This window comes from Gavia stellata, chromosome 10 (genome assembly GCF_030936135.1).
Source record: "Gavia stellata isolate bGavSte3 chromosome 10, bGavSte3.hap2, whole genome shotgun sequence".
NCBI classification, from domain to species: Eukaryota; Metazoa; Chordata; class Aves; order Gaviiformes; family Gaviidae; genus Gavia; species Gavia stellata.
In genome coordinates, this window is record NC_082603.1 from 24,805,647 (window position 1) to 24,832,258 (window position 26,612).

General features: G+C 48.9%; 1 protein-coding gene across 1 annotated transcript in view; it reads right to left on the reverse strand.

The window, feature by feature from the left end:
- Positions 1-26,612, reverse strand: part of ERI3 (ERI1 exoribonuclease family member 3) — a 126,054-nt gene that overhangs the window by 77,455 nt on the left and 21,987 nt on the right. The window contains exons 4-5 of the mRNA XM_059822047.1: positions 25,260-25,351; positions 4,646-4,718 (exon numbers count right to left, since the gene is read on the reverse strand). Of these exons, the coding sequence (XP_059678030.1) occupies positions 4,646-4,718; positions 25,260-25,351 (165 nt within the window). The remainder of the gene's footprint in view (positions 1-4,645; positions 4,719-25,259; positions 25,352-26,612) is intronic.

Genomic DNA, 26,612 nt, shown 5'->3' on the forward strand with positions numbered 1-26,612 from the left:
CAGGACAGCTGTCCTGAGAAAGGAGAAGCTCTGTGATGGGTATAAAGATTGTATTTTTTTTTAAAATTAATAAAATATCATTTGAAAACCAAGGAATAAAACAAACCTTTAGTGGTTACATAAAACAATCCTCTTATCTTTTAATTGCATAACATCCAGAGAAGAAATGGAAGATCAGGATAGCATATACAGTGTTAAAAATGGGTTCCATAACCCAATTCTAGAGTCACAGAGCCTGCAAGTGCCTTTGTGTCAGCCCTCTGACAGCTTACGTTGCACTGGAAGAGACACAATGAAGCAAGAATATGGCAGAGGTCTCAAGTCAAGAATAACACAAGGAAGAAGAACTGGAAACACGTATTTGCTCTTTCACTCAATGCAAAACCGAGGTGCAAGAAAATGATGCAACAGTAGGTTTAAAAGAAACAAAAGGACCTGCATCTTCACACAACATATGAATAAACAGTATAATTAATGTGTAATTAAATAGCTAAAAACTCACTGCTGCAGGATGCTGCAGAAACTGAAAGTATGAGCAGATTCAGAAAAGGATGTACAAGTTTCTGTTAGACAGATGTGGTAAAAACAGTGGGTGCTAGACACAGTGGTCTGGAGGCAGCTGCCAGCTGCCTTGAAGACACAATTGCTGGGAACCAGAGAAAGCTGACTTGAACAATTACCTCCTTGTTACACCTGCAAGAATCGGCTACTGGCCTCTGACACGGAGAGGATCTGGGTTAGGCCTTTGGTCTGGCCATTTTGACACACTTATCATCCTTCTAATGTTTTCTTGCACAAGCTAATCGTAAGAAAATCTAGCTTAACTGCCCTTCTTCCACCTCCTCCCTCCATCAAACCACTCTCCCCTCCATGACGTGCTCCCATCCCGGTGGTGCTGGCACTCCTGCTGCCCGCCGGGTTTCCCATTCCCAGGCTCCCAGCCACCTGCAATCGCAGGCATCGAGTCCTCAGCCTAACACAGCACTAGCTCCATCCCCACAGGGTGAGGCTCCATCGCGGGACTGACAGTGCCGCTAACTCCAGCGGGACCTGGAACGATAAACCACAGAGGCTCCCATAACAGCAAAGGGAGCATGAAGAAGAGTTGATCCTCGTGTTAGAATAAGCACCAATGAATTTATCCAGGCTACCTGAGGATACTCTTGGGGCAGCAGCTTGGTTGTGTAGCTTGTTAGCTGCAGCAGCTTTCCTTTTCACATCAATCTTGACCCATAGCCTCCTGCTTTCTGCATGCATTTCTCCACCGGTGCCCCTCGCTCCTGACACGAAGCACTCGCTGCTATTTACATCCTGAGCATCCAGCTCCAACAACGTAGCCCAGGTTCTGCACCTCAGTCCTAACCCACAGGGCCTCTGTGGATCGACATGACAGGTACGTAAGGAAAACTGGCAGCTGGGATGGTGGCTCTCTATCGAGATGGTTTAGGGGGATATATCTGAAATGTTGCAGCATTCAAAGAAAGCCTCCTCTGCTTTCTGCTGCCCTCCCACAAGGCTGAGCTAATCGAAGTGAAGAACATGATAAACTCTCTGCCCCGAGTCAGCTCTACACTGACAGTTCACCAGAGATACAAGATCGCTCAGTGACATTAAAAATGTCAGCAAACACCGATCAGGCTTGACGGAAGGGATGCATTAGCAGGCTGGGGGGGCATAGGGCAAGGTAAAACTTCACCAAACATGGTTAAGTGCACAGGCAGCTTTTTGCCTTTTCTCCTCCACAGAAGGCTTTTTCACAGATCCCAAGACCCTGTGGCCACCATCTGATTCCCATCTTCAGCTTGCCCAAGAGGCAAGTCTTGGATACTCTGAAAGAGGCCTGGAGGCACAGGGTGCTCACCTCACCTGCTCCTGCAGCACAGAAGTGACAAGGGAAGGAGTTTATTGGAGAATGAACCCTGGGAAAGACCGTCTCACCACCTCAGGAAGAGGGACTGCTGAGCTCTGGAGCATCCTGTGCTTTGGCAGAGGCAGCACAGACGAGAACTGTTTCTTCAGATGATACAAAATGGAGACAAAGAGGAGCTGAAGCCATGTGTGCATGGGCAGAGGGAATCTGGAACATACTTTGTTGCTACCGCACTACACACAGGTACACAAACACGTCTTCCTCATGCACACACCTTTCCATACGTAATCGCACTCTTTTGTATTGCCTTGTATTTGCAGCAGCAGTTCCCTAACTCAGCAGGGTCCCCTCGGCATCACTGCTCACAAGCAGAGACCCAAAGGACAGACGGCAGATGCAGGTGGGGCCATCCTACAGGAAACTGCTCACAGTCACGCATGCCATTCTCACTTCCATGAACTGTGTTCCTGACATCTGAACCATCCAAGTCTCTGCATTATCCATGACCTAGACATCAGCAGTTTCACGCCACCACCCCCAACACCTTCACTTTATGGATCAGATCAGAGGCAGGCTCAGCCTAGGAGGTATTTCTAAGCCAGGAACGTGCCAGAGGGAGGGGGAAAGGGGCCACCTGAGCTATGCAGGGAAGAGCAGGGGGACTAGATACTTGTCCAACCTTATTTGTCTCACACTGGGAGCTCACTTAAAAAAGACTGAGGTCCCATTGGGTCCCGCTGTTTGGCCAGAATTATTTATCTAGGTTGGAAATCCTCTCTCATGAAAACACATAGGTGGTTCCTGCACAAGCACCCCCAGAGAGCCAGGCAGTGAGTGGCATGGAAAGATCCTCACCCTGGCATAAGAGCAAGCGCCAGGGGAAGCAGCTCTTCAGCCACAGGACAGGAGAGATCCCTGCTCTCCTCTTCAACCTGGGTCCCTTCCCAGAGGGGTGCAGGGACCCTGGAACCACCCTGTGTCTCAGGGCATTGGATAATAAAGAGTTAGAAAAACTTCAGATTTGTAAGGGATTAGAGGGGCTGGAGGAAGATGAACATTTCTCACAGACATCCCCTCCCCGCATGATCTGAAGCAGATTGGAACCTTACTTTCTGAGCAACACATCTGCAGAGGGGGACAAGAAGACACAGGCTCCAACCCACACGCCCCCATCCTGCACGCTCAGCCTGCAACTCCTCCAGAGAGCTGGCAGGGGAGTGCTTTCCTCCTCCTCCTGCCTTTAGCCCTGTGTTTGGTACTTCACGGATGCTCACCAGCCCTCAACTTAGTATCACGGTATTTGCTGAAGTACAATACAGAAACACCCATCTTGAGGAACAGCCACTTGCCTGGATGTCCGTGTTACGATGAATCCCAGCTCCTAACATGCTAAATCCAGGAGCCTCAAACTATGGGAAAGGGCCGTAAGTCATTCATCCTGAGGCCCAGAGCAGGAGCACGGCTGGATCAACCTACTTCTTAGCGAACATCACAGTACATAGGGGTTGTTTTGTTGTTTTTTTTTTTTTTAAATATTATTATTTTGCAGCCATCAACCTGCTGGTTATGTAGCTGCTATCCATTCACCGGAAGTTTAGTGAACTTCAAATGGCGATCATTAATGGTCACTGAACTGCAGAATGCCCCAATGTGCTTTCAGATTTCATTTACCAAGGACCAGTAATCAGCCAAAAGATTTGCTCTGACAGCAGGGAAATACAAGACCCTTTGACAAGTTCAGCCAGGAATGTGCTGCCAGCATCCCTTGTTAAGTTCATGTTCTACCCTATTTGATGGAACAGATCATGCAAATTGTCCTTCTGTGGCCGCTCAGCCTGTCACTCATGCTTCCATTTAAAACAATAAATAAATAAATGAACAAAAGAAAGGCCCACAAGTACAAGAAACTGTTTACAAGCAAATTCCACTTACTGAGACCCCTAATTATCAGGAAAAGGCGCAGAAACCCAAATAAAACATTAAATTGGATGGGGAAGGGAATCTTACTCATCCAAAGGTTTAACCAGGAGGTCCACCGCAGTTTCTCTTGCACAGACCCCAGCCTCCCCCCTCACCCTGCTACGGCTTGTAATCACACTTGTTCTTTTCTTCCCATTTTAATTTGTGGCTTATGGCATCACCACATTTTTCTGTGCAGATGGAGCAGCTGTGCCAGGAGACCCCGTGGATGCACAGCAGGCTGCTCTTGAACCGCCCAGAGAAGGTGTGGAGCAACACAAGGCACCAGACAGTAAAGTCCAAGGTATTTTGCTTTGCAAAGTGACCGCTGGTTTCTTAGGTGGATGTGCTGCTGAGAAAGCTCCCCTTCCCCACAGCACAAAGGGAAATACTGATTTTTATTTGGGAGTATTTCCACATATTTATCAACCAGAATTTGACCTGAAGGGAATCGAGCTCCTAGGAGCCCTATACGGCTGCAAAACAAAACAGTGTCACAGCAACACTAGGGCCAACACAACCTTCGCTGAAGAGGGGCCTCACAGTGTCTCACTATTATGCGGAGACACCGCACTGTGCCTGCCACAATGGGATTCTCCCCAGCTGCAGAACGCATCCCATCAAGTACAGTAAGACTCTATTAGAGGAGATACAATAGGGAGCTGGAGGACTCGCTCAGCCCAGCTTCTGAGAAAATAACTCATTTCAATGCAAAACAGCAGTAGTTATTAGACACCTCCTTAAAGAGGAAAGGAGAAGGACAAGGGGATGGGGGAGAGAAGGAGACGGGGACCATGGCAGTTTGCACAAAAGTACCTTTTTCAGATTAATCCACTGTTTGAAGTAATCAGCAACCGGCAGCCCTAAGTACTGGCATTGTCCCGGTAACCTGTAAGAGAGAAGAGAGAGCAGGTTTGATTCAATCAGCGTCCTGACAACACAAACTCTGTTTTCTTAAGTGCATTTTGTTTCGAGATGGAAGAGACCCTTAAGTCTGCTGTAACATGCTGCACATCAGAAAGACTGTAGCTCTTGGCAAAAAAATCTCACCAGAGCACAGCTTGGCTGAAGACTTACATACATTCAGCCACATCCAGGCTGCTGACACCTTTCAGACTGAACATTCTGAACAGGAGCTGTGTGCAAGCGCAGCATGCTGCTCTTCTCCGTGGTGGCTAACACACAAACTCAGCTGGAGCACCCGGGCTGTCCTTAGCTAAGGGAACTCATCACAAATCCCTGCAAAACCATCCTGCTCAGCCAGCGGCTTACAGGGCAGACAGCAGGACTGACAATTCACCTGTCATGCCCTGGTGCTTTTCCATTTGGCCTTTATGGTTAAAAGACCGAACAAGACATGAGGGAATGAAGGAGGCACCAATGCATTCATTTTTTGGGTAGTAATGCTGCAGGACCAACATTTTAGGGCTAAGAAAGCAGAGGCTGTTTTCCAAGCAGGTGCTTGGAAGAAGAGAGCGGTCATAACTCTGAAGATGCAAGGTGCTGCACACTGTCTCACTACGGGCTTGAGCACCAGCAGCCAGAGCTGCAAGCACACGTATTTAACCTCTCCCTTCTTACAGCGAGCCAGCCGCTGGAATAGGGCTCACAAAACAAAACGGTACCGGTAAGGGAGGTGGATTGCCTGAAGGGACAGCAGGACCCCACGATTTGGAAAGCTGTGTCTTCCACACTGTGCCGACCCCAGTGTGTTCACAGGGGAGCTACAACGTGCCCCTCAGACGGGGAAGGCTGAGTCGCAAAGCCATGTGGCTCCAGCCGAGCCTGTGCAGGGAGATGAGTTATGTGAGTTTTCCCCGGCCGGTTTGATCTGATCAAGAGTAATTGATGAATCTTGTTCATTCACGTACTGCTGAGCACGCCTGGGGCACCGGTCACAGGATCTTTAACTGAAGCAAAGGAACATCCCAAATAAATATGTCAACTAAATAAATGACTGAATTAGAGCCGTTTGTGCATGTTAAAAGCCACAACCCCAGAAACCAGCTTTTGCGAGGTGAGGCGGGGCAGTGGGGGGGGGAACCTCACAACTTCCTCGGGCACTCGGGGGCTGTCAGGGGAGGAGGGAAGAGCTGTGAGTGCCAGCATCAGCTGCTCAAACATCCCAACAGATCATGTCCAGGGCAAAGTCTTCTCCCACTCACCACAGAGGAAAGAGTGAATAATCCAGACTGGATGGCAAACTCAAGGCTGAAATTCAGGAACAAGCTCTGGTCAGATGTGGATACAAGCTAGATACACCACCTTGAGCTGGGGTGCACCATCAGCACCCCATGCAGTACCTGAGTGCTCAGCCCAGATCCAAACCCTTTGGTGAACAGGGCAGCATCTCTTCAGACCTACATGCAGTTTCCCAAGTAAGGAGATTAAGGAGGGACACAGACAATGCACTTGCAGATAATGTGAGACTCAGGGCAGTGCAGTACCAGAGTGGTTTGGTCTTGGTGCTGCCTCCATTTCTATGGGAAGAAAAGGAAGGAAGCTGGCAAACACATGCAGGGGAATCTCCTGGAAATATGTGGCCAATAGAGCCAGCACACACTGGGCCCCACCAGTGTACTGGCTTTGTGAGCCCTTCTTAGGCTAAGAAAGGAACAGACTCCCTGTGCCAAAACCAAATGCCTGGTCCTGAAAGATGCACGTGTCGTCATTTAGGAGCAATAATTTAAGTCATACAAACACATTTGAATATGGAGGTCCAGAGGAATCTCTTTGAAAGCAGGAAGGCTGTCAAAAGAATGAGCTTGCAAGCAGCAGGGCTACGGCGATTTGCAGGGTAAGCAATGTGACTTGACAGCACGATCTCATCTCTGGGCACGGCTCATCTGATGCTAGCACCATCACGCTGAAATAAACCACCTGGAGTCACTCCTCACAATTGCATAGCCGTCACATAAATAGCAGCCTGGTCCATGCATTTTACAGCCATTACACATATGCCCATGACATCCCATAGTTGAACAGACCCCACCAGCCCCAACCAGCATGCTAAGAAAGCTCTTTCTCCAGGAAAGCTGCTTTCTACTGGTGCCCAAATCAAAAAAGGTCACAAGAAAAGGCACCATCTAAACCAAATGACCTGTCTAAATACAGACACATGATCAGCTCAACCTCTCTTACACTGCCCACATTTAGCTAGAGCAGTGAGCAAAAGATATGTTACTAAAAGCTCAATTTCTCCTCCCAACCTAAGAGCTTTTCTTTAATACAGGTCTTAGCCTAGCTCTAGTTAGAGGAATAATTACCAATTCACCTAACACTTGGATAGGGCCCAGAAGAAGCGAGTACAGCATTGTTCTTGTTAGCCACAGGAATTGACAGCTAACCACCCAGTGCAATGAATGACATCTAAAGCATTTCCATCCCTATGGGACCAAAAGGCCCAGCAAACTGGACAGTCTGGTTCTACTTCCACCCTGAGACTGATGGCAGTATGCCCTGGGCACTGGACAGTGGGTCTTTAATTGGAGAAAATAAATGCTCCAAATAAATATGTCAACTAAATAAATGACCCATTTTTACAAACAAGTAACAACCCCAGAAACTGCCTGTGAAGCCGTGTGACCTAAGGACATTCCCCCTCCCCCTCTGTGCTGTTGCTCCCCTCATTTCACGTTAGCACCGGAGAGACTTCACCAAGTTTTTCAAGCACTAGAAGACCTACGCTCATGCTATAAGCTGGGCCGGCTGTCAGCAGCACAGACAAAAGCATCAGTCTACTCCCTGAGCTGGAAGACACAGTCCTGGTGGCTCCAGGCCAGCAGGGATACAGCCACTCAGTGCACTCGCCTTTAGCGAAGGACTGCTCTACGGATCTGGTCTAGTCTGGGTATGCAGTGCTCCCAGCACAGAGAACCATGAAAAAACCCTGCAATGTCTTTTCCCAGCTCCAAGCTCATCCCCTGCAGTGGTCCCCTCACTCCTCAGCCCGGTGACCAGGCAGGAGTTTCTCCAGCATCTTCTCCACGTTGGAGCGAACAAGGCACATCTGTGGCTCTCCTGGGGAATGGAAGTGCCAGAACCTGTGAAGAAGTATCTCCATTTATCAGGGCCACCATTCAACTTGAGCAGCTCATTTGTTAAACATGCTCTTATGCTCAGTATGGCTTCTTGCTCTTGCAAGAGTCAACCTTGCTCACTGGGGTCAGCTTTGCTTGAGCAAAGAGCTCGGGATTCGGCCCTCCCGCAGGTAAGGGAGAAGAGAAATGATGGTACATTTCACTGCATTCAACATCCCATGATCCTTCCAGCTTTTGAATGAGGTCTCGCTGCCTCCCCAAACACTTGAAGCTCTCACTCCTTGGGAAGGAAGCTGGCTCTCAAAACCACCCCATCAGCCAAACGCTGTGGCTTCAGGTATGACTGCACTTGATAGAGAGAAACTTGAAAATAGCTGTGGGATTTTCTAGCCTCTGATGCAGCTTTGGGCAAGTCTGTCCTCCCAGCAGCAGAAGTGGGAGCTCACAACCTCCACCCACTCCCAAAATGCACGTCCCCTTGGGGCAGAAGAGCAAGTGACATCAGGTATTGCACTCTCCTCCACCAGCCAAGCAAGTCCAAGTCCAAGTCCTTCTTGGTCAGCAGTGGCAGCTCTGCACCATTTTCAGAGAGCTTCCATCACCCCAGGCTCCGATTTCCATCCAGCCCTGCTCCTCCACTCTGCAGGGTAAATGGGGCCTGGAGATGAACGGGATGCAAATAGAAGGCGAGGTAACATGGCTGCATTTCTCCCGCTGAAGCCGGCTCTCTCCAAGGCGGCAAGAAGCACAGAGCTCGGCGGTGATAAACGGCCTTGCTTTAGTTATCACTTCCCTTAAGTTAAGGAGAGCAGCCTAGTGATGGATGGGCTGGAATTCGGTTATCAGGGAAGGCTGTCAGCCAGAGTTGCCTATCTCCACACACATTTAGCAGGGCGTCATTATGCGATGGCATGGAGTTAAAATATGACCAAGGGTATTGAAAGAAAAAGAACAGGATTAAAAAAAAAAAAAAGGCAAATTGAGCAACAATAAAGGAGCATGAGGCAAGAACGTTATCGTACTAGTGACACCTTTTATCTCAGTCTGGTTAGCTAGAGCAGGGCACAAATTGGTCCTTCCTCTACTATTGTATCCTCTTGTACAAACAGAGGCAGATAAAATGTGTCACCAGTGCGATAGCATATCAATTTAACCCTAATTATCTGGGGGGTCAAACTAAGAAATAGGGGTTTCTCATTTCAACAGGTTCCTCCTTCTCTGCTCAGAGCCACCACATTAATATGGAAGGGGGAGGGGCAGCCATAATTGATTTCCGTCACTCAGGTGGTCCCGGCATATAAAAAATTAATGCTTGATTCTCCCAACTAATCAGAGCTGGTTAACGTCCATCTGCTTCTGGGTTCAGGATGTCAGGAGACAAAGAAATTGGGCCACTTTTTACACGCTGGGTGTATTGATATTGAGCCAGTTAAAAGAACAAGTCCCTCTATGGGAAAGATAAAGTGACATTAAATCTTGGTTTTTATAGACCTGGTCTCAGCCTTCCAAAAAATTCATGCCCTGGAGACCTTGAGTTGTAAGAGATGCAGAACATTTTAATTGTGTCCTGGCCAACCCCACTGCACCGGGCTGCAACGGAGAGGGCAGGCAGGCTCCTGCCCTAGAAATCCTTCACTGAAGGAGGGCTGGAAAGCCTGAAGGAAGCTGCTTGGATGCTGCAGCACACAACAGCAACAAGGTGATAGCCGAAGAGAGGAGCAGTCAAACCACCTCAGCCTTGCACCCCAGTTCAAAACAAGGCTGGTCAAGGTGTCACTCGACCACGCAGCGCAGAGGTGCTGCTCTGTTTTGATGTAGGGTGGGATGTCTGCCAGGCCAAGAGGAAAGCTTGGATGCCCTTGCCCAGCAGAGAAAACTAGAGGAGCTAAGGCACCTGAGATATTTTAGCAGAGAAACAGCACCATGACAGGCAAAGCCACATGTGTCTGCACCGAACCTCATGTGAGCTGGAGCCAAGCTAGGAATGTAAAACAGTTGAGGTACACCCACACCCTCCCATAGCGGTAGCCTGAGGTTGAGCCAAACTTGTTTAAAACAGTATGTCTCAGCCAGCAGGGTTCAACAGCCCGGGGGTGCAAAGGGGTGAGACCCTACTCCAAAGCACTGAGGCCACTGGAGCTCCCCATGGAGGCGCAGAAAGCCTGGTCAGGCTTTGCCAAAATGACTGTGCAGGGCCAGGAGGCTCTGACAGCACAATGCTACAGCCCAAGCCATGCCGCAGCCTAAGGAAACTGAAGCATGCTGACACACACCTCCAAAAAACCCCCAAACCCCAACTCCCCCATCCCAATAATTCAAGTTAGACTGGAGCAGCTTTCCTGTGTAATCTAAGGCTTTGGCAAGGAGACGTCTCCTCCCCAGCACTGGAGTCACCATGCCCACTCAGTGCAAAGAGACAAGACCTGAGCCAGTCTCCCCTCATGCTCCTGTCCAAAGTGAAGGACAGAGGGATGAACCCCCTGCCAGACCTCTGGCATCCCACTCACAGGCTCCTCAGCCCCACAGACCTGCCAAGGGGCCGGAGGAACCCACCTGCCCTTGCTTCCCAATGGATGAACCCTTGACGGGGGACTGCACCCCACTCTCACAGAGCACACCCATGCCACCATCCTTCTCTGTCCCCCATCACTGCAGGCCAAACCACCCCAGCATGGCTGTACTTAAAATTCACAAGCAGTAGCCGTGGAAAGACAATACGTTTGGAAAGGGTCTGAAAAGCCCTGGGCTTTCACAGAAATCTTGAGACAGGTCCCATCTCCCTCTCTCTTTGCTTTCCTTCCACCCTCTCAGTTCTCTCAACCACCCCCAAACTTGTCACAGTGCAACAAGCCTACAAGCCGCACATCAGCTTTAAATATCAGCATGCGTGAAGCAGGGACATGAGAGCAGGGAAGTGGGAACAGACAGAGCAAGCCTCCATCGCCTGTCAGGAAACACTAATGAATTTCAACACCAGCAGCCATTGCCTCAGACGGGCTGGTGAGAGGAGACAGAGTTACAGCGAGGAGCCTTTGCAGGAGCAGTCTGCCTTTTTTCAAAGCCCCCTCTATTAATAAATGTCATTGCCGAGCAGGCTGCAGCAGTCTTCGAGCCGGGATAGGGTGGGTCGGGGGAGAGACAGGCGACTGACAGCACTCAGGATGCCTGGGCAGTGCAGCCTTTTCCTCTGCTGTATCCCCAGACAGGAGCCAGGAAAAGGAAGCAGACGGGACATCGCCGTTGGCATGAAGCTGTCTTCCATTAAGGTCCCAGTACCTAAATAACAACCTCCACAAGTGCAAGCCCAACACCCCCCAGTCCTGTTCACTGGGATGGATGGAGGCTCTACAGGGAATGGTCCTTGGGATGGGCAAAGGGATGCAGAGACATCCAGGCATGCTGCCTATGTTCCCAGCAGCAGCAAAGGGTTACAGAGCAGCCTGTCCCTTTGCTAACACAAATGCATTCCCGAGGCAGCACAGTAAGAAGCATCCAACACAGGGCACTGCATGGCAACCGCACCGATGCACAACATGAAGGTCAATGCAAGTCTTCTTTACAAATGTCAACCTGTCATCTCTGGATATTAATGAGGGCTGACCAGCAGCTAAAATGCATCCATGCTCCATTAGTAATAAGAGAGACATGATGCAGGAGAAGAGCACACACCACAGCGTGTGGAGGCACCAGTGGGTCTGCAGGGCCTGGGGAGGTGTGGTGATGCACAAGATAACTAGGGCCACTCCAGCTGCCCAGGAAGGAAAGCAGTTGCCACACAAACCCCTTCACTAGAGTGTGTATTATCTTTTTCCATCAATCTTTAATTGGATTAGTGTAATGAGGCCAAAAGACCCAGGCTAAGCAGCGAGGCTAATACCTGGCACTTTCAGACCTTCCTTTCTTTTTCTGTGATGCCCATTCTGGACAGCATTGCTTTCTCTCTCTACCAGGCATATTCCTGCCTAGGAAGCTTAAAAGGTAAGCTGTAAGCCTTGGGACTCACAGCAGCACTGGCTGAAATGTGCAAACACCCACCACCTATCATATGCTAACAGCCAGACCCCTCTTCCCTAATTTTTTGCTGGGCACTAAGAAATTTGGGAGAATCACAACACCCATGCTTTCCAAGCAGCTAGCCTGCAAATGGAAAAGGCTGTTACCCTACATTGCAACCAGAGGAATGTATACACTAGGAAAATAATTCTGCCGCAAAAAGCACACAGGGCAAGTGGCTCGTCGTGACTCGCTCGTCCTGCAAAGCACTGTGTGCCTTCCACTGCCATCAACCTTAATGAAACACGAAGGCATTTAACACCATGTGAGATCTGGCCCTTTTATGGGTATCTGTCTGTGTGTCAGCTAGATGCTGGCAGAGATGCTATCTCAACATTAAAAGCAAGGCTGTAACACAGCAGGTATTCAGCCTCCAACAGAAGATGTTCATCAACAATTGCACACACATGATGCTACAATAAATCTACGTGCTACCGCTTAACAGCTTCTCTTAAAAAGATTCATAGCTCTATTTACTGGGCCTGATTCTGCTGCTATGCATGTGGGAGTAAATCGGGAGTAACTCTACCTGCAGTTAGTAAGTAGCCAGTGAGAGCAGGATCAGAACTGAGCCTTTTGATTTTTAAATAACTACTTAATTACCACGCAGGAAACCAGAGCTTGCTGGCTCCACAGTTTAGCTGAGGTTAGGAGTGCAGCAGGCAGAAGCTTTGCAGTCCTCCATACCAAGTCCTCCAGATCGGTGCTCTCATCAGCATTTCCAGATAGGGAGGATGACTGGGTGGACTTCCCTTTGACATAAGAAATGCATCACACTGCTCCCAAGAAAAAAGAAGCTGGAAAGTTTCCAAGGCTGAGGTTGCCCCCCCAGCCTTGGGAACCTGACACTATGAAAAACCCTTAAAAACAGATTATTACACACCAGCTTGCTGTGACAGTTCGTCTACTTACTAAATATGACATCATACAGCATCTTACGAATAGGAGGGTACAAAATTGGATACTGCATACATCTACCACACAGGTATGTTCCCAGTGAAAGTCACCTGTCATGACCACAAGCTGCAGCAGATGAACTTTCAATTTGTCATCCGGAAAAACTCTTCACCGTGCAGGTAATAAAGCACTGGAACAGATTGGTGGGGGAATCTCCTCCCCTGGAGACTTTCAGACTCATCTGGAAAAGACCCTGAGCAACCTGATCTAAGTTTGAAGTTAGTTCTGCTTTGAGCAGGGGGCTGGATTAGAGATCTATAAATTATTCTGTGATTCACGCTGCAGCGGAGTCTGATTACAAACGCAGAGTGTGTCCTTTCTCTGTCTATCGTCTCTTATGAAGTCTTTCATACAGACACTAATTTGGGAATTGCCTGGTTCTCTGCATACTAGCTGTTTTAAGAGGGAGCGTTCAGACTCCTGCTGCAGAATACTGTAATTATGCACTGAGTAAGGGAGTCTATCTGATGCAATGGATGCACCCACAATGCATCGTGTCTAAGCCCCCTCAAAACCAAAACATGCACAGAAATTAAGCTAAAATTAAATGTGCTTCTCCTCCCACTGCACAATTCTCATTGCAGAAGTATTTCTCCCCAGGAAACTGGAGCATGCAAGACCTAGTGCAAGGCGCTGCTCTAGGACTGAGAAGACACGTCTTGTCCCAGTCCCTCCTTAGACCTGCTGTATGACAGGCAGGAGGAAACCTTGCCTCTTCCTTGCCTTGCCTGTCCAGACCATTTAGCGTATAAACTCTTCAGGACAAGGGCTTCTCTGCTATGAGTCATAAACCGCTTAGCGCCTAATGGTAAAGCCTATAGACGCTTAACATAATACAATCATGTCACTTAAAGCCCATTAGTCTCCAGTCTAAACAGCACTTTTCCAGTCACAAAGGGGACCTGCCAACGGAGGAAGGCAGGATAAGGGACGTGGGTGGCCAGGCAGGTCACTGGACTCGCAGACACCTGATGTGAAGCCCCAGAGCCCAGCAGAACGGCATGGGGGAAAGCCATGGCAACTTTAGCAATCAAAGAGCTTTACCTCTTGGGCTTTCTTGAACCACTTGAATCAGCTGAAAGCCCCTGCCAGCCAGGTGAAAAACCTCGCCACCTCCCGCCACAGCTGTACTGCTTGCAGGGGGGCAGGAGCCCCTCACCCATACAGAGGGTCTCCAGCTTTCTGCATCACCTCTCTTCCCACTCACTGAAGCAGACCATTTATCTACAAGAAAATATGCCATTCTGTCTCATGACACTGTTTGAACCCCTCTTCTTTCCTGGCACCGTCTCTGCCATCCTCTGGCACTACATCATCCAGGTCTACTCTCTCAACTGACTTCTGTGATTGCCTCTTCTTCCCTCTCCACACTAAGGGGAAGACATAAATCCTGTAAGGAGCCAGTGGGATGGGGTAAATCCCCTTCCCGACCCCTCTGATGATACATGACCCAAAATTACATGCACAACAGTAACATGGACTCTCAGCACAGCCTCCAGGCTGGCAGCAGCAGGGAGCCTGGCATGTCATGTAACAGGGTCTGAGCACAGGTTTCTGTGCAGCTGCAAATTACATCTGCACGAGGGGAAACAAGTTTGTCTTTTCCTTGTGGGGAAGAGACCCCTCCCCACCTCCAAGCACAAGCTGCCATTAGTATTTGCTTCGCCGGAGAAAAGGAGTAGCGAATCCTCCAGAGCAAAGGACAAGTGCAGCAATTAGGATGCAGGGGCTGCGGGAGCTGTTTAACAGCACGACCCGGAGGTCAGTGCCGCCGACTCCCAGCCCTGCATAAATATTGCATGAGTCGGGGAGAGGGGCTGTTACAGCCACCCTCAGCGCCAGCCCTCCCCCCTCCATCGCCACTCTGCATCTAGCTAGATACGCCAGCAACATTATTTACAGATGTGACAGTCGGGAAAATCACTTGAGTAACTAGGGGAATGGGAAAGAGGGCTGCTCAGTGAGGCAGGTGCCTGGGAACGGGCTCCCACCCGCACCTTCTGCTTCCCCTTGCAGGGCGCTCCTCTGTACGGGTAATTGCCAGGTGGCAGGGCCCGTTCTCAGACCGGAGGATGCAATACCACCAAGAACAAGGAGGGGAGGCTGTGAGGTCCCCTCTGAAAGGTTGCCCAGGGATTTGATTATCAATGCTGATGAAGGACACTTCAGCCAGCAGCTGCTTTCCAGCTTCCTATCAGTATCTCTGCTAGACCCTCTCTTTGGAGGGAGCTTTATAGCAATATAATGAGAGGCTTTATAGAGAACTTCCCCTCAGACGCTGTCCATGTAGCTCTGCAGAAAAGTCCCTACTCAAACACAGACACAGCAACCTCATCCAGGCAGAGACTCCCCCAACTGCTCTGTTTGGTATGAACCACCTTCTTCACCCGTGATCTGTCCACTGTTTATTCTCTGAAGGATCATCTTCACCTGCAGCTTCAGCCATGCTGATCAGCACTGTCCCTACTGCATCCTGGAAGGACCTCTCATTCCTCTGCCCATTTTTTTGCTGGAGATAACCAGTCCACTGCACATTTGCCATGATGGTCTACACAAATACAAACCTACTTTCAGGTTCACTGAGACTGGAGGCTCCCGAGGACAAGGACACAGGCCATTCTCCAACTCTACCGGCAACCCATGAATTCCTAGGGGCACACAGCTAATAAACATTACTGCCCTGGGCAGCACACAAGGGCTGCAAGATAGGAAACACAGCTTGGATGTGCTTCTGCCCGCAATACCCCTCCAAAAATCCCTCTGCTGCTCTGTGGCTGGTTGCTGAATCCAGGGAAGGCAGAAGCCCTGTTTTACCATTCTCAGCTTTCCTGAACTCACTGTGCAATTAATGGGCTTAATTATTGATGGCAAAGGCAGGGAAGGGAGGAAAGAAAGAAAAAGCCAACGAGAAGGGAATGATGTGGGGGTGGCGGGCGCCAAAGGTCTCCCAAGATCTTCCCTCAGCCTAGAGCAGAGAAAAAGCCCCTAGCCGCTCTGCCGCTCCCACGGCCCTGCTCTAATGCTCCCTGACATGCCTCTGAAGACAGCGAGCTGTTTGCAGTCACCACTGTGATTTGTTAGTAATTATTTTCACGGTGTCACATTGCTGTCACTCTCTTAACAAAGAGACAGGCAGCCCGAGGCTGCCTGCGAGAAAGCACCAGCAGAGAAAAGGAATTGTCAGGCACCCAGGGATCCTCTTTGCTTCCTGGGTTTCACAACCAGAGTCCTTACCAGCTTCTGAAGAAACTTCTGAGCTGAAGTGGCAAGTCAGAATCATCTCCCATCCTGGTCACAGCAAGAGGAATTAATTAGTTAGCCCTCTCTTAATTTCACCTTACCTGTAAATCCAGTGCAAAACCCAGGTGCTTAGAGCCCCTTAAGCCAGCTATTTCCTTCAGGCCTATAGCAAAAGCAAAAAACTTTGGCAATTGATGACTTTCAGTGCTCTCCTTGCAAGCTCAAATTTCTTTTCATGTGGTCTTGCCATTAGACTGTGCTTCCCAAGCATGGCAACCCTGATGACAAAACCCTGCCTAAGCCTATCACTCTTGCACACGCTTACCCTCCACACCAGCCACGTCCGCTCTCCCTACACCAGTCTCATTAATACTGGCACACTGCTGTGCTCCGTGTGGCAGTAACATTTCACTTGGCATTTCGCAATGCCAGGGGACCTCAGCAGCTTCCTCACACCTGAAATACACAGCCTAACGGCTTGCTGTCTCTGTTTTCTCATACGTGCCACAGTGACTTGACAAGAACCTCCCCTTGAACCACCTCCCATCCATCCATCTCACACCTGCCCTGCAACTGCAGCCATCCATCCTTTGGCTAACTTGTCAGACCAAGGTAATCACTCCTTTCCCAGTAAGCGTGGAGCTTGCTTGGGCCCCCAAGGAATCGAAGCTATTTTGGCACCTGAAGTGTCACACAATATAAGGATACAGAGATGAAAGACTGAGACACCTGGCCAGCCAGCCCTTAAAGCAACCTTGATCTCAATGCAGAAAGCAAGTGGACTTCCTCGAGAGCAATTCAAAGTTTGAATTACTCCCAGCAGAAGTGTTCTTCCTCCGCCTGCTTACTGACAGCGCACAAGGGTCAGTCCCTGCACCCACAGGGAGACTTGGGTATTAATTCATGCTCTTAGCAGAGGGAGAGTTTGGAAATACTAAGCCTCGGAGTCTAAGCAAAACCCTCCTGCAATTAATTGCATGGAGGAGCACTGACTCAGAGGGCAGCTCCTTTTCAGGGGTCCTTTTAATAACCAAGAAATGGCACATACATGCTGTGAAGAATTAGGATCACCATTGGGAAGCTAAATGGTCCATAAAATGTAACAGTTCTCTTCAGAGCTGGGAGCACTGCAAGCTGGAGGAGAGGTCTTGGCAACCTCCCACCAGCTTCCTCCCTCTGCCCAGTTTGCAGGGGACACACGTCACTCCAGACAGGGATGAGGAGCTGAACCCAGCCGGTGCCCAGGCACCTCCAGCACGCTGGCTGATAGTCAGCGCTGAGACCTGGCTCAACACCCAGATGGAAAAATTGAAGCAGGACAATTAGAGATGACCAACAGGGAAGTTGAAGGGTGTCCCAGAGTTTAGGTGCTGGGCAGAGGGGGGGAAAGCCCCGCTGAAAGAGAGGCAGACAAAGCTGTTGGGACCAAGGCAGGACAAAGTTCTGGGCAGAATACACTTCCCGCACACAGCCCTGCCAGCACATTGCACTGCTTCCTCAGTCTTCTTCCCCCCAACTCATCTATTCTGCTCTTTCTTCTAGTATGACCTTCATGTGCCTCACGTCATTGTTAACACCTGGTCCAGAGCAATCTCTGAGCATAAGACACTGTCTTCAGGGTGCCAGGCTGATGGCAGCACCCTGGCCAAACACACAGAATCACTAAGGTTGGAAAAGACCTGTAAGATCATCAAGTCCAACCATCAACTAACACCTCCATGCCCGTTAAACCATGTCCCACAATGCCTCGTCCACACATTCCTTGAACACCTCCAGGGATGGTGACTCCCTGGGCAGCTTATTCCAGTGTCTCACCACTCTCTCAGTAAAGAAATTTTTCCTAATATCCAGCCTGAACATCCCCTGGTGCAACTTGAGGCCATTTCCTCTTGTCCTGTCACTAGTCACTTGGGAGAAGAGACCAACACCCACCTCTCTGCAACCCCCTTTCAGGTAGTTGTAGAGAGCGATGAGGTCTCCCCTCAGCCTCCTCTTCTCCAGACTGAACAACCCCAGTTCCCTCAGCCGCTCCTCATAAGACCTGTGCTCCAGACCCTTCACCAGCTTAACACAGAAAAAGGCGACTCCACCATGGAATGGACTCAGCTCAAAAAGTTAGTCTGCAGTTCTGATGTCCTCCCAAGAGTCCTGTACACACCCAGACATCCACTCCTCAGGATATGGACAGTCGCTGGACAAGGCACATAAGAATATGCTGGAGGGAAAATACCAGGGATGACCTCAAGATGGCCCAGTAGGTCTTTGCCAGCTAGAAGCTTCAAGAGGAAAGGGACTGAACCCATCCAGGAAAATGGCTCCCAACAGGAAACAAACATGCAAACAAAGTAAAATGCTTTCAAGAAAGCTACCAACTCACACAAGGCTTGAATAGAGCAAGTGAAAGGGGAAGGATGCTGCTCCCAGGCTGGCAGTATTTTTCAAGCAGAGCTCTCTAAGCACAGAAGCCATGAGAGCACCACTCCCAGCCAAGCCACTGGGAGGGCAGCACTGGTACCAACAGACAACGGCTGGGAAGTAAGAGCAGCCGAGATCCAAAGGGAGACAGCTGACATTTTAGCCCCAGCACAAAACACTACGGCTGTCTAACACTACAAAAATTAAGCTTTTTGAAGTAATAAAGAGAATTCACACTTTGTGAAGCTAATCCTATTTTTCACACATGCCGCAGACAACAAAATTCAGATGGCAAACAGCCCTCCAGTGGTTTATTCTCCGCAGTCCCCAAGCCAACCAGCTTTTCAGTTCCCCAGGGCACAGGATAACCACGACGTTGAGTTGCTATTAGAGGGCTCTCTCATACAGACAGAGGCCAGGGGGTGCTTTTCACCAAATATCCATTATAGATCCATTGATTTTGAAACCATTTTGCCTGAATTCATTATAACACTGGACACAGAAAGTCACCTTAATGATTCCTGCTGCAGAGGGAATTATGATTCCTTACTGTATGAGCAGATGACACTGAGACCAACAGCTTGCATTCAGTTCAGTGTGACTGTTTCCAAACGCAGCTTGACTTAAGTTACCCTGGGATGGAAAATCCACCTTCTTCATCCATTACTCTGTCCCAAAGGTTCAGTGCTGGAAATAAAGTACTTGATGCAACGCCTGTCTCATTCCCCCCTACACTGTAAATTTATTCCAAGTTTCTCCACCATCTTTCACACTGTTTCCAGCTTCTTTGGTCCTAATTCCCTGGCAGCAGAGTCCGCGCTCCCCAGAGTGCATTGTGCGTAACAGCTCAATAAATCTGTGGCCACTACAGCCCTGACTATAACAAATGTCTTTGCTATGACGTGCCAGACGAGTAGCAGACCTGAAGGTGATAGTCCACTGCATGATGATCCCTATGCAAAAGATTTCATGTCCAAAGCTTAACCCAAAGGCATTCCCAGAGTTGCACATCTCAGACAACATAACTTGAAGAAACTCATGCAACCAATGGATTTCAAACAAAGGCAAGAACAGGAGACAGCCAGGGGAACCGCTGCAGAAGGATAACAGAAGTCAGGTGTGCTATATTCATTTTAAATAAGAGTGAACAAAGGGGAAACCTTAAAATCCAAAATTTATTTTGCATAAGTGATATCATTTCCTTTAAAAACAAAAAGCTGGACTGCAGGGTCACAGAAGTGAGCGGGGTCAGTGCTACTCCCTGTAAGTGCTAGAGAAGAGCATGCTCACAAGGCTGCCTTGCTTAGCTCTGGCAAAGCACTTTAGGATGTAATTACATGAACGACTCCATCAGCAAAGCTGACTCAAAAGGTTCCTGACCCTAGATACTCAGTCCCGTCCCTGCACTGTAGTTCACACCACCCTCTTCCTTCAGCCAGTGTAACCGTGTGAAAAGATACACCATAGGCTTGGTCAGCAAAATGATCCCCACTAAAAGCAACACCAAGCTAATCCAAAGATCTTAGTTGGAAAGGAATTGTTTTGGTATTTTTAAATGCAGATTACTATGTCATCTTTCCATTACCAGCTTTCTTGTTACTCTCAAAGCCACCCTCTGAACACACCTCCTGCCCTGCTGCCACCCAACCAGCCCACCCTACGCCTTCTCCTGCCTTTCCCCACGGCTACCCAAGCAGACCCACTCACTCCATTCAGGGGCTGCCTGCATTTTCTCCCCCAGAGAGAGGCTACCAACCCCCTCCCGGTCCTGTGATAAAGAACAGCATGCACAAAGGACACTAACACCATCAATCCTTCTTCACTCACGACCTAAGGCGGATCTCAAACCAAGCCTCCAGGACTGAAGGCTGGAAAGACCAACCCATTGCCACACTCAGAGCTGGTCTGAGAAGGCAAGCATTCTCCCAGCGTGTGTAACTTGCAAATAAAGAATTAAAACAGTAATCTAAAATTAAGCAATGGTATAATTTACTGCTCCGAATTTACTAATATGCAACCTAGGAAGAGCACCAAGGGCTATAAACATTTCAAGACACTTCACTGTGTTTTATCACTATATTAGAGAGTACTTGCCTTTTAACACTTATTTAAGAAAATAAAAAACTTCTGAGCAGTACTTTCCTGTAAAGACGTAAATTAGCATGTTATGATCAGCCACAGCAAGTGCAATACAAGCATCTTCATGTTGGAGGTATACAGACCAAAGCCTACATGCATGTTTACCTATGTTCAATGTGTTTGCAGAATGATCCAAAACTGGAAGGCAAAGGATTAACTGATGCTCTTGACGTTAAGGTGCAGGTCTGAGATTCAGCACACGTAGCTTGAGCTCCTCTCTCTGCCTCTGCCTGCCTGCACAACCATAGGCATATCACTTAACCTCACTGTATCTCAGCTCTGTAGCTATGAACACACAGTTAAAAGGTTCTTTGGTTGCCAAGACTAATTCACACTGTGCTTAAGAGCAGGCAACCTGTTCCATACATGGAGGGAGGCAATTTGACATTTCAGAGGAGATAAACCACACTAAAGAGCTTACATTACAAGGGCTCAACCCTGGCAGACACCGAGTACCCTCTTTTCCACTAAAACCATCTCCTGCAGTCAGCAGCTCCCTCAGCCCTTCAGAGGCACGTTACCCTCACCACCCAATGCTGCATCAATGAAATTTGATTAATGACTAGTGGCAATTCCATCCTAGGTGCAGGATGAGGTCCAAGCACTAAAGCAGACTACACCAGGTATCTGAATCCATCCCTGGAGCTATTAAACTTGGAGGATAGCTCCTTGCAACAGGCTAAAGGAATCCTCCTGCTGAGCACTCGGAGGCCTGAGGACCGTGTGCCTAACGAGGCTGTATCCCCACTCATATTTTAGCTTGGCAGGTCTGGTGCTCCTTTCATCTTTTGCTTCAGGTAGCTCTCTTTAATTAATAACATTTCTGTGTCGACACAGGGAACTTTCCACCCAGAATGAATGGCCCTCTCTCATTAGAACCACGACTTGTCATGATGTATTCAAGAGCAGGAGTGTGATTCATTCCTTTGTCTGGGAACGAGGGGTGTTGCTGGGGGGTGTGGGGGGAGAAGAGTCTCTGTAATGAGTGACTGATACTTGCTGAAGTTGATATGCGACTCTGTCGGCTTGAACTGCCTTGTCAGGACAAGCCTTCAGAAAGGTGATGTTCCTACTCAAGAGGTTTTCCTCATTAGAGAAATTGCATCTTAACAAGAGGGAAGGGGAGGGGTGGCAGGAGAGCTGCTGTCTCCTCGACTCCAGCCTGGTTCACACACACTGAGCGCTGAAAGCCGGTTGATCCAAGCGCAGCCCGTAGAGGATCACCGTTCCATTTCTGAGCCCTCTCGCACAATGGCCTCTCTCCAGCAGCAACCAAATCCGTCCAACAGGGAGTCGTCTTCTGATGGTGCACCGTACCCACGACAAAGCCTTTGGTGGCATGGCTGAGGACCTCAACTCATGCTGAACCTCCACAAGCCCTTCCCAGATGCTTGGTGTCCTCTCGTGGGCACCCAGCTCCTTGTGACTAGGGCTCTCTGCTGTCAGAGGGAGGTCAGACAAACAGCTCTGCGATCTTCCAAGACAGCTCCAATGTTCAAGAGAAATCAAGTCTGTAGCCACACAATGCCTCAATTCCCTGAATCCCCAAGCCAAGCAGATGCTTCACAGGTCCTTTAGCAGCTGAGTTTCCATCTTGAATCCTGCAGACTCAGATACTGCTAGACACCGTCAGCAGAGAGCAGTATCTTGACCATCGCTGTTCCTGTGGTGTTCTTCTTTGAGCTAGGAGTGCTACACGTATTGCAACTCCTGGCTTTGACAGGGCTATTTCCCCACCTTGTACCCACATCCACCATTGACAGACCTGTAGATTCCTCCTCTTTGTTCCAGCTACTCCCCCTCCCCGTCCAGCTTGCTCATCCCACTGTGCCTCTGAGTGCCCTGGCACCTACCAGTGGCACCTGCTGGAAGCACTCACAGTAGACAGGCTTGTCCAGAAGATACCGTGCCTCAACTCTTCAACAGCACATGCAGACAGAAGCCAAACTAAATGCCCAGGTCGTTGCTGGAGAAGCCAGGAACAAGGCTGCATGGTTTCCCACCAACAGCAGAGCTAAGGGCAACGGAGGACAGGAACTCCAAACCACATGAGACACTGAGTAAGAGGACTGAAGCTTGCTTCACAGGCAGCTGTGCAAACAGCTGTCATTATTAAGAAAGCTGAGAAATGGAGCAGCAGAGTTAGGAACAGACCTGCCCCAAGCTGCCACTCCCTAAGCCAGGAAGCGCTGCACTCACCTCATCGTCCCGAATTCCTCTGGAACCCAGTGGGGCTTCTACCACGCAATGCTTCCACCAACACACTCCTCCAAATGTGGACAAGCAGCACCACCTCCCTTCCCACTGCCCCAGTGCCTTCTGTGCCCAGCGTGTGGTCTCCACATGGTAGCAAAGGGCACCAGCTACACCGCAAGTCTTGTAGGGAAGCACGGGGTGATTCCCTGGAATACGTCCTAGATGTTCCACATCTCTGAGGCTCTATCTCCCTCTCTGAGCAGCCTTGTTTCAGCTTTCTACCTTCCCTCTTTAAAAAGAGATGCTCAGTTCTGCTTTGCTAAACCTTATTTGGCAATGTGTCTAAACACACGCAAACTTAATTAGTTCAGGAGGGAGACTCGGCATTTGTGGTGACGGATAAAAGTAATGGGAAATGAGACAAGTCAGAGCTGGCAGGGAGTCCTCACTCAAGCCTCATTCACTGGCACAGCGCTAATCAGATGTGACGCTACACGCTGCTGCACCCAATCGGTGACGGCGTGGCGTGATGTGCTACTCACCAAGGGGCTGCAGCCAGACTCCCGCTATCCATGTGGCTGGAAACACGAAATGTATTTTCTGCTTTGCCCTGGAGATGGTTCAGGATTGAATTCCGAAGTTAATGGTTTAAAAAAAACTTTTAAAAGGAAGAGGCAGAAATGAACCCCTCGCTGCACCCTCACAGCCAGGAGTGGGGTCTTCTTTTCCAGCTGACTAGTGAGGCACAATCCATGCGAGAGACCACTGCAAATGGCGAATCGAGTATCTCTGCTCTAAAACTGCACGTCCTGCTGAGCCAGCTCACTCCACAACCCCTATGGCTCACCAGAAATGGGGCTCATCTTTACCTCTATTTGCCCACTGTAGAGTTCTGAAGAAACAAAACAAAACAAAACACCACAACAAAAAAACCACCATCCAGAAGGTTGCCCACTCCATACACACACCAAGTTAGGATGTTGTTATCTGGAAACCTTGTTATATCACTGTGAAAGTGATGGAAAGATGGGCTTTGAACACAGATAACTGTGTTCCTCACAATCATCACCAAAAGCAGTAAACTGGACTCTCAGAACGTCAGTAGAGGAGTAAAGAACTGAGAAAAGAGAACAGATGAGAAACAGAAGTTTAGCACATCCCTGCAGCTGTCTTGGTGCTGGTCTCTAATAAAAGTTTAAAAATTTATATATAAAGAAAAATAAGCCTCACTCTTAATTTAAACCAGTAACACAGGAATTTGCAATATATACCAGCTCTGGTCATGGCCCCAGCAGAGACCCAGATTTTGACTCAAAAGCTCTCATACCACACTCCTGTCTGGAGCATGGCAAATTTCTCATCTCCACTAGCACTTGTGCTGCTGCTTCGGTCCTCGTATCTCATGTCTCGCTAATCACACCAAGAAAGGCAAGGAGCTACCACTCTGCAGGGAAGAACTGGTGCTGAGTGCTCCCAGGCTGTGTGCAGTTTATTCAGGCTTCCGACTTGGGGAAACCAATGTCACAGGGAAAACCAAGTAACATTACTAACGAGTTGTGGATGTCAGTTTAGTATCGGATATGTCAAGCCCATGCTTCACCAGTGTGATAACAACAGCAGTCTTTACCCAGTGCTCTGAGGAAATGAAAAGCTGAAGCGAGATTACAGGAATCTAAGTGAATTCAGCACAATATGACACTGATCTGCAAACACCTTATGGATTAGACTAATCTAATTCTTAGACATTTAACTCCATTTTACAATAACAATTTTAGGTTGGTGGTCTAACTACTTTCATAACAAAACATGCACATACACTGACACTTGCAGATCCCAGTGCAGGTCCCCACCTGCTACTGTCCAGATACAGTCGCCCAGCTGATGAAGATGACCTTAACAATAAGAACACCGATGAAGCATGCCAGACTTGGCTTGTGCTCTCCTTCCAAAGACTACTCTGTGATTCACATCCAGTTAGTGTGCCAAGACATCAGAGAGAAAGCCTTGCATGCAGAAGTCAGGTAAGCACCGTTGCTTGATTTGGGTGTACAGAAAGAGTTCCGTGTATGCACTCAGAAACATCCATCCCTTTGGAAAGTATATTGGATAAAAGGGAAAACATCACAAAGCTCCAGTTTAAACCTTTCTTGGGGTTCTGAAAAGATTCATTTGCTATAGGGAATATCCTAGGCAGTGATCTTGCACTGTGCCCAGCACCTACGTGTCTTCTTAAACAGGCCTCCACTCCCAATTATGCATAGCAAGCAATGATTTCCCTAAGACAGATAGACTAGGGACGGTTGGAGGCTTGTAAGGACAAAGACGCATGCACTACAGGCAAGCATGGAGCAATAAAGCCCAGAAGAATCTCCCTCCCCTTCCATACTCACATCACTTTCAAATCCCAGTCTCCACAGGTCACAAAAATCGACTTGACGCTGGGATCTAAGAGGCCTTCCTTCGCCATCCACTCGTCAACCCTCTGAAAGGAAGGCAAGAAAAGGGGATGAGTTTTGCAGAGACAGGCCGAGCCACAACAGTTAAACTCAGATAAGCTGCTTGCAATCAAGAGAGAAGAAAATTGTGATCTTATCCACCCTCTCCCTCTCTCTCTTCTCTCTTTGCTTGCCATCTCAACAACAGCACGCTTGGACCTTTGAAGATTTCTGATAGGAGACATCAGGCAACCAGAGCAGAGATGATCTTATCAGACACCGCAGCAGCTCTGCTCGTGGCAGGATGGAAGTTGTGCAGCGTTAACAGGACAATACAACCGCACCGTTACCTGGCATTCCTCCCTCACTTTTCCTTTCCCTTTACCAAACGGGCTCGCAGTGAGCATAACTTGTGTCCCATCCAGTGAAGAGAAAACACAGGCATCCTGGGACGGCATCCCTCACCTACAGCATTTCTCGCAGGCTCCAATTCATACAGCTCCAAGGGGATATGGGAGAGGGGGAGAAATGGAAGGGCTGGGCATACACAGGCACTGTGTGGCAGTAACAAGCAAAGCTACGTGTCCCCTTCCTCAGGCTGGGTCTCTCTTTCCTACTTACAGTTCTGAGGAGGTGCTTGTTCAGGGTACAGTGTGTATTTAAAGCAAATCCACTATTCCTGATCAACTTCCCACAGGGACAGATATTCTGGATCCACTTCAGAAATGGGCCACGTTAATCTGGAGGATGCACATCCATCTCTGAGATTAACCAGGAGGAACTAACCTAGACTAAAACCCCTGCACAGACACTTATTCCATCTAGAACTAGCAAATGGCATGCCCAAAATCTTCTGGTGGCAGGTGACAAGCAATCAGCTGCTATTATACAGCCTCGCTAGCAGCATTTCCAGTGCTTCAGCAAGAGAAATCCCTCCTCTTTTCCCCTTGCTTGACACCTTCCACTCCTAGCATGCCCCAGAAGCTGCCTGACCCGAATCTCATTTTAACCTAGAAACATGCTGCTGTATGAACACCGTTTCAGTCCAAATAAAAAAAACAATCTACAGAAATGTTTCCACACTGTAAGAAGCTCCCGTAGAAACAGAATGAACCATTTTCTGTAATACTCCAGCGGCGATGTACGTTCACCCATCCAGGCAAAGAGGGCTCTCCCTCCTGGGGAAGCAGGCACAGGCATCCCTACGCTTACAGACACACACCACTGCTACATGCTCTCTGAAGAGCACCAGGGACCGGGGAGAGTTGGGAGTTTGCACGGATACGAGATGTCACCTCCGCAAAGCAC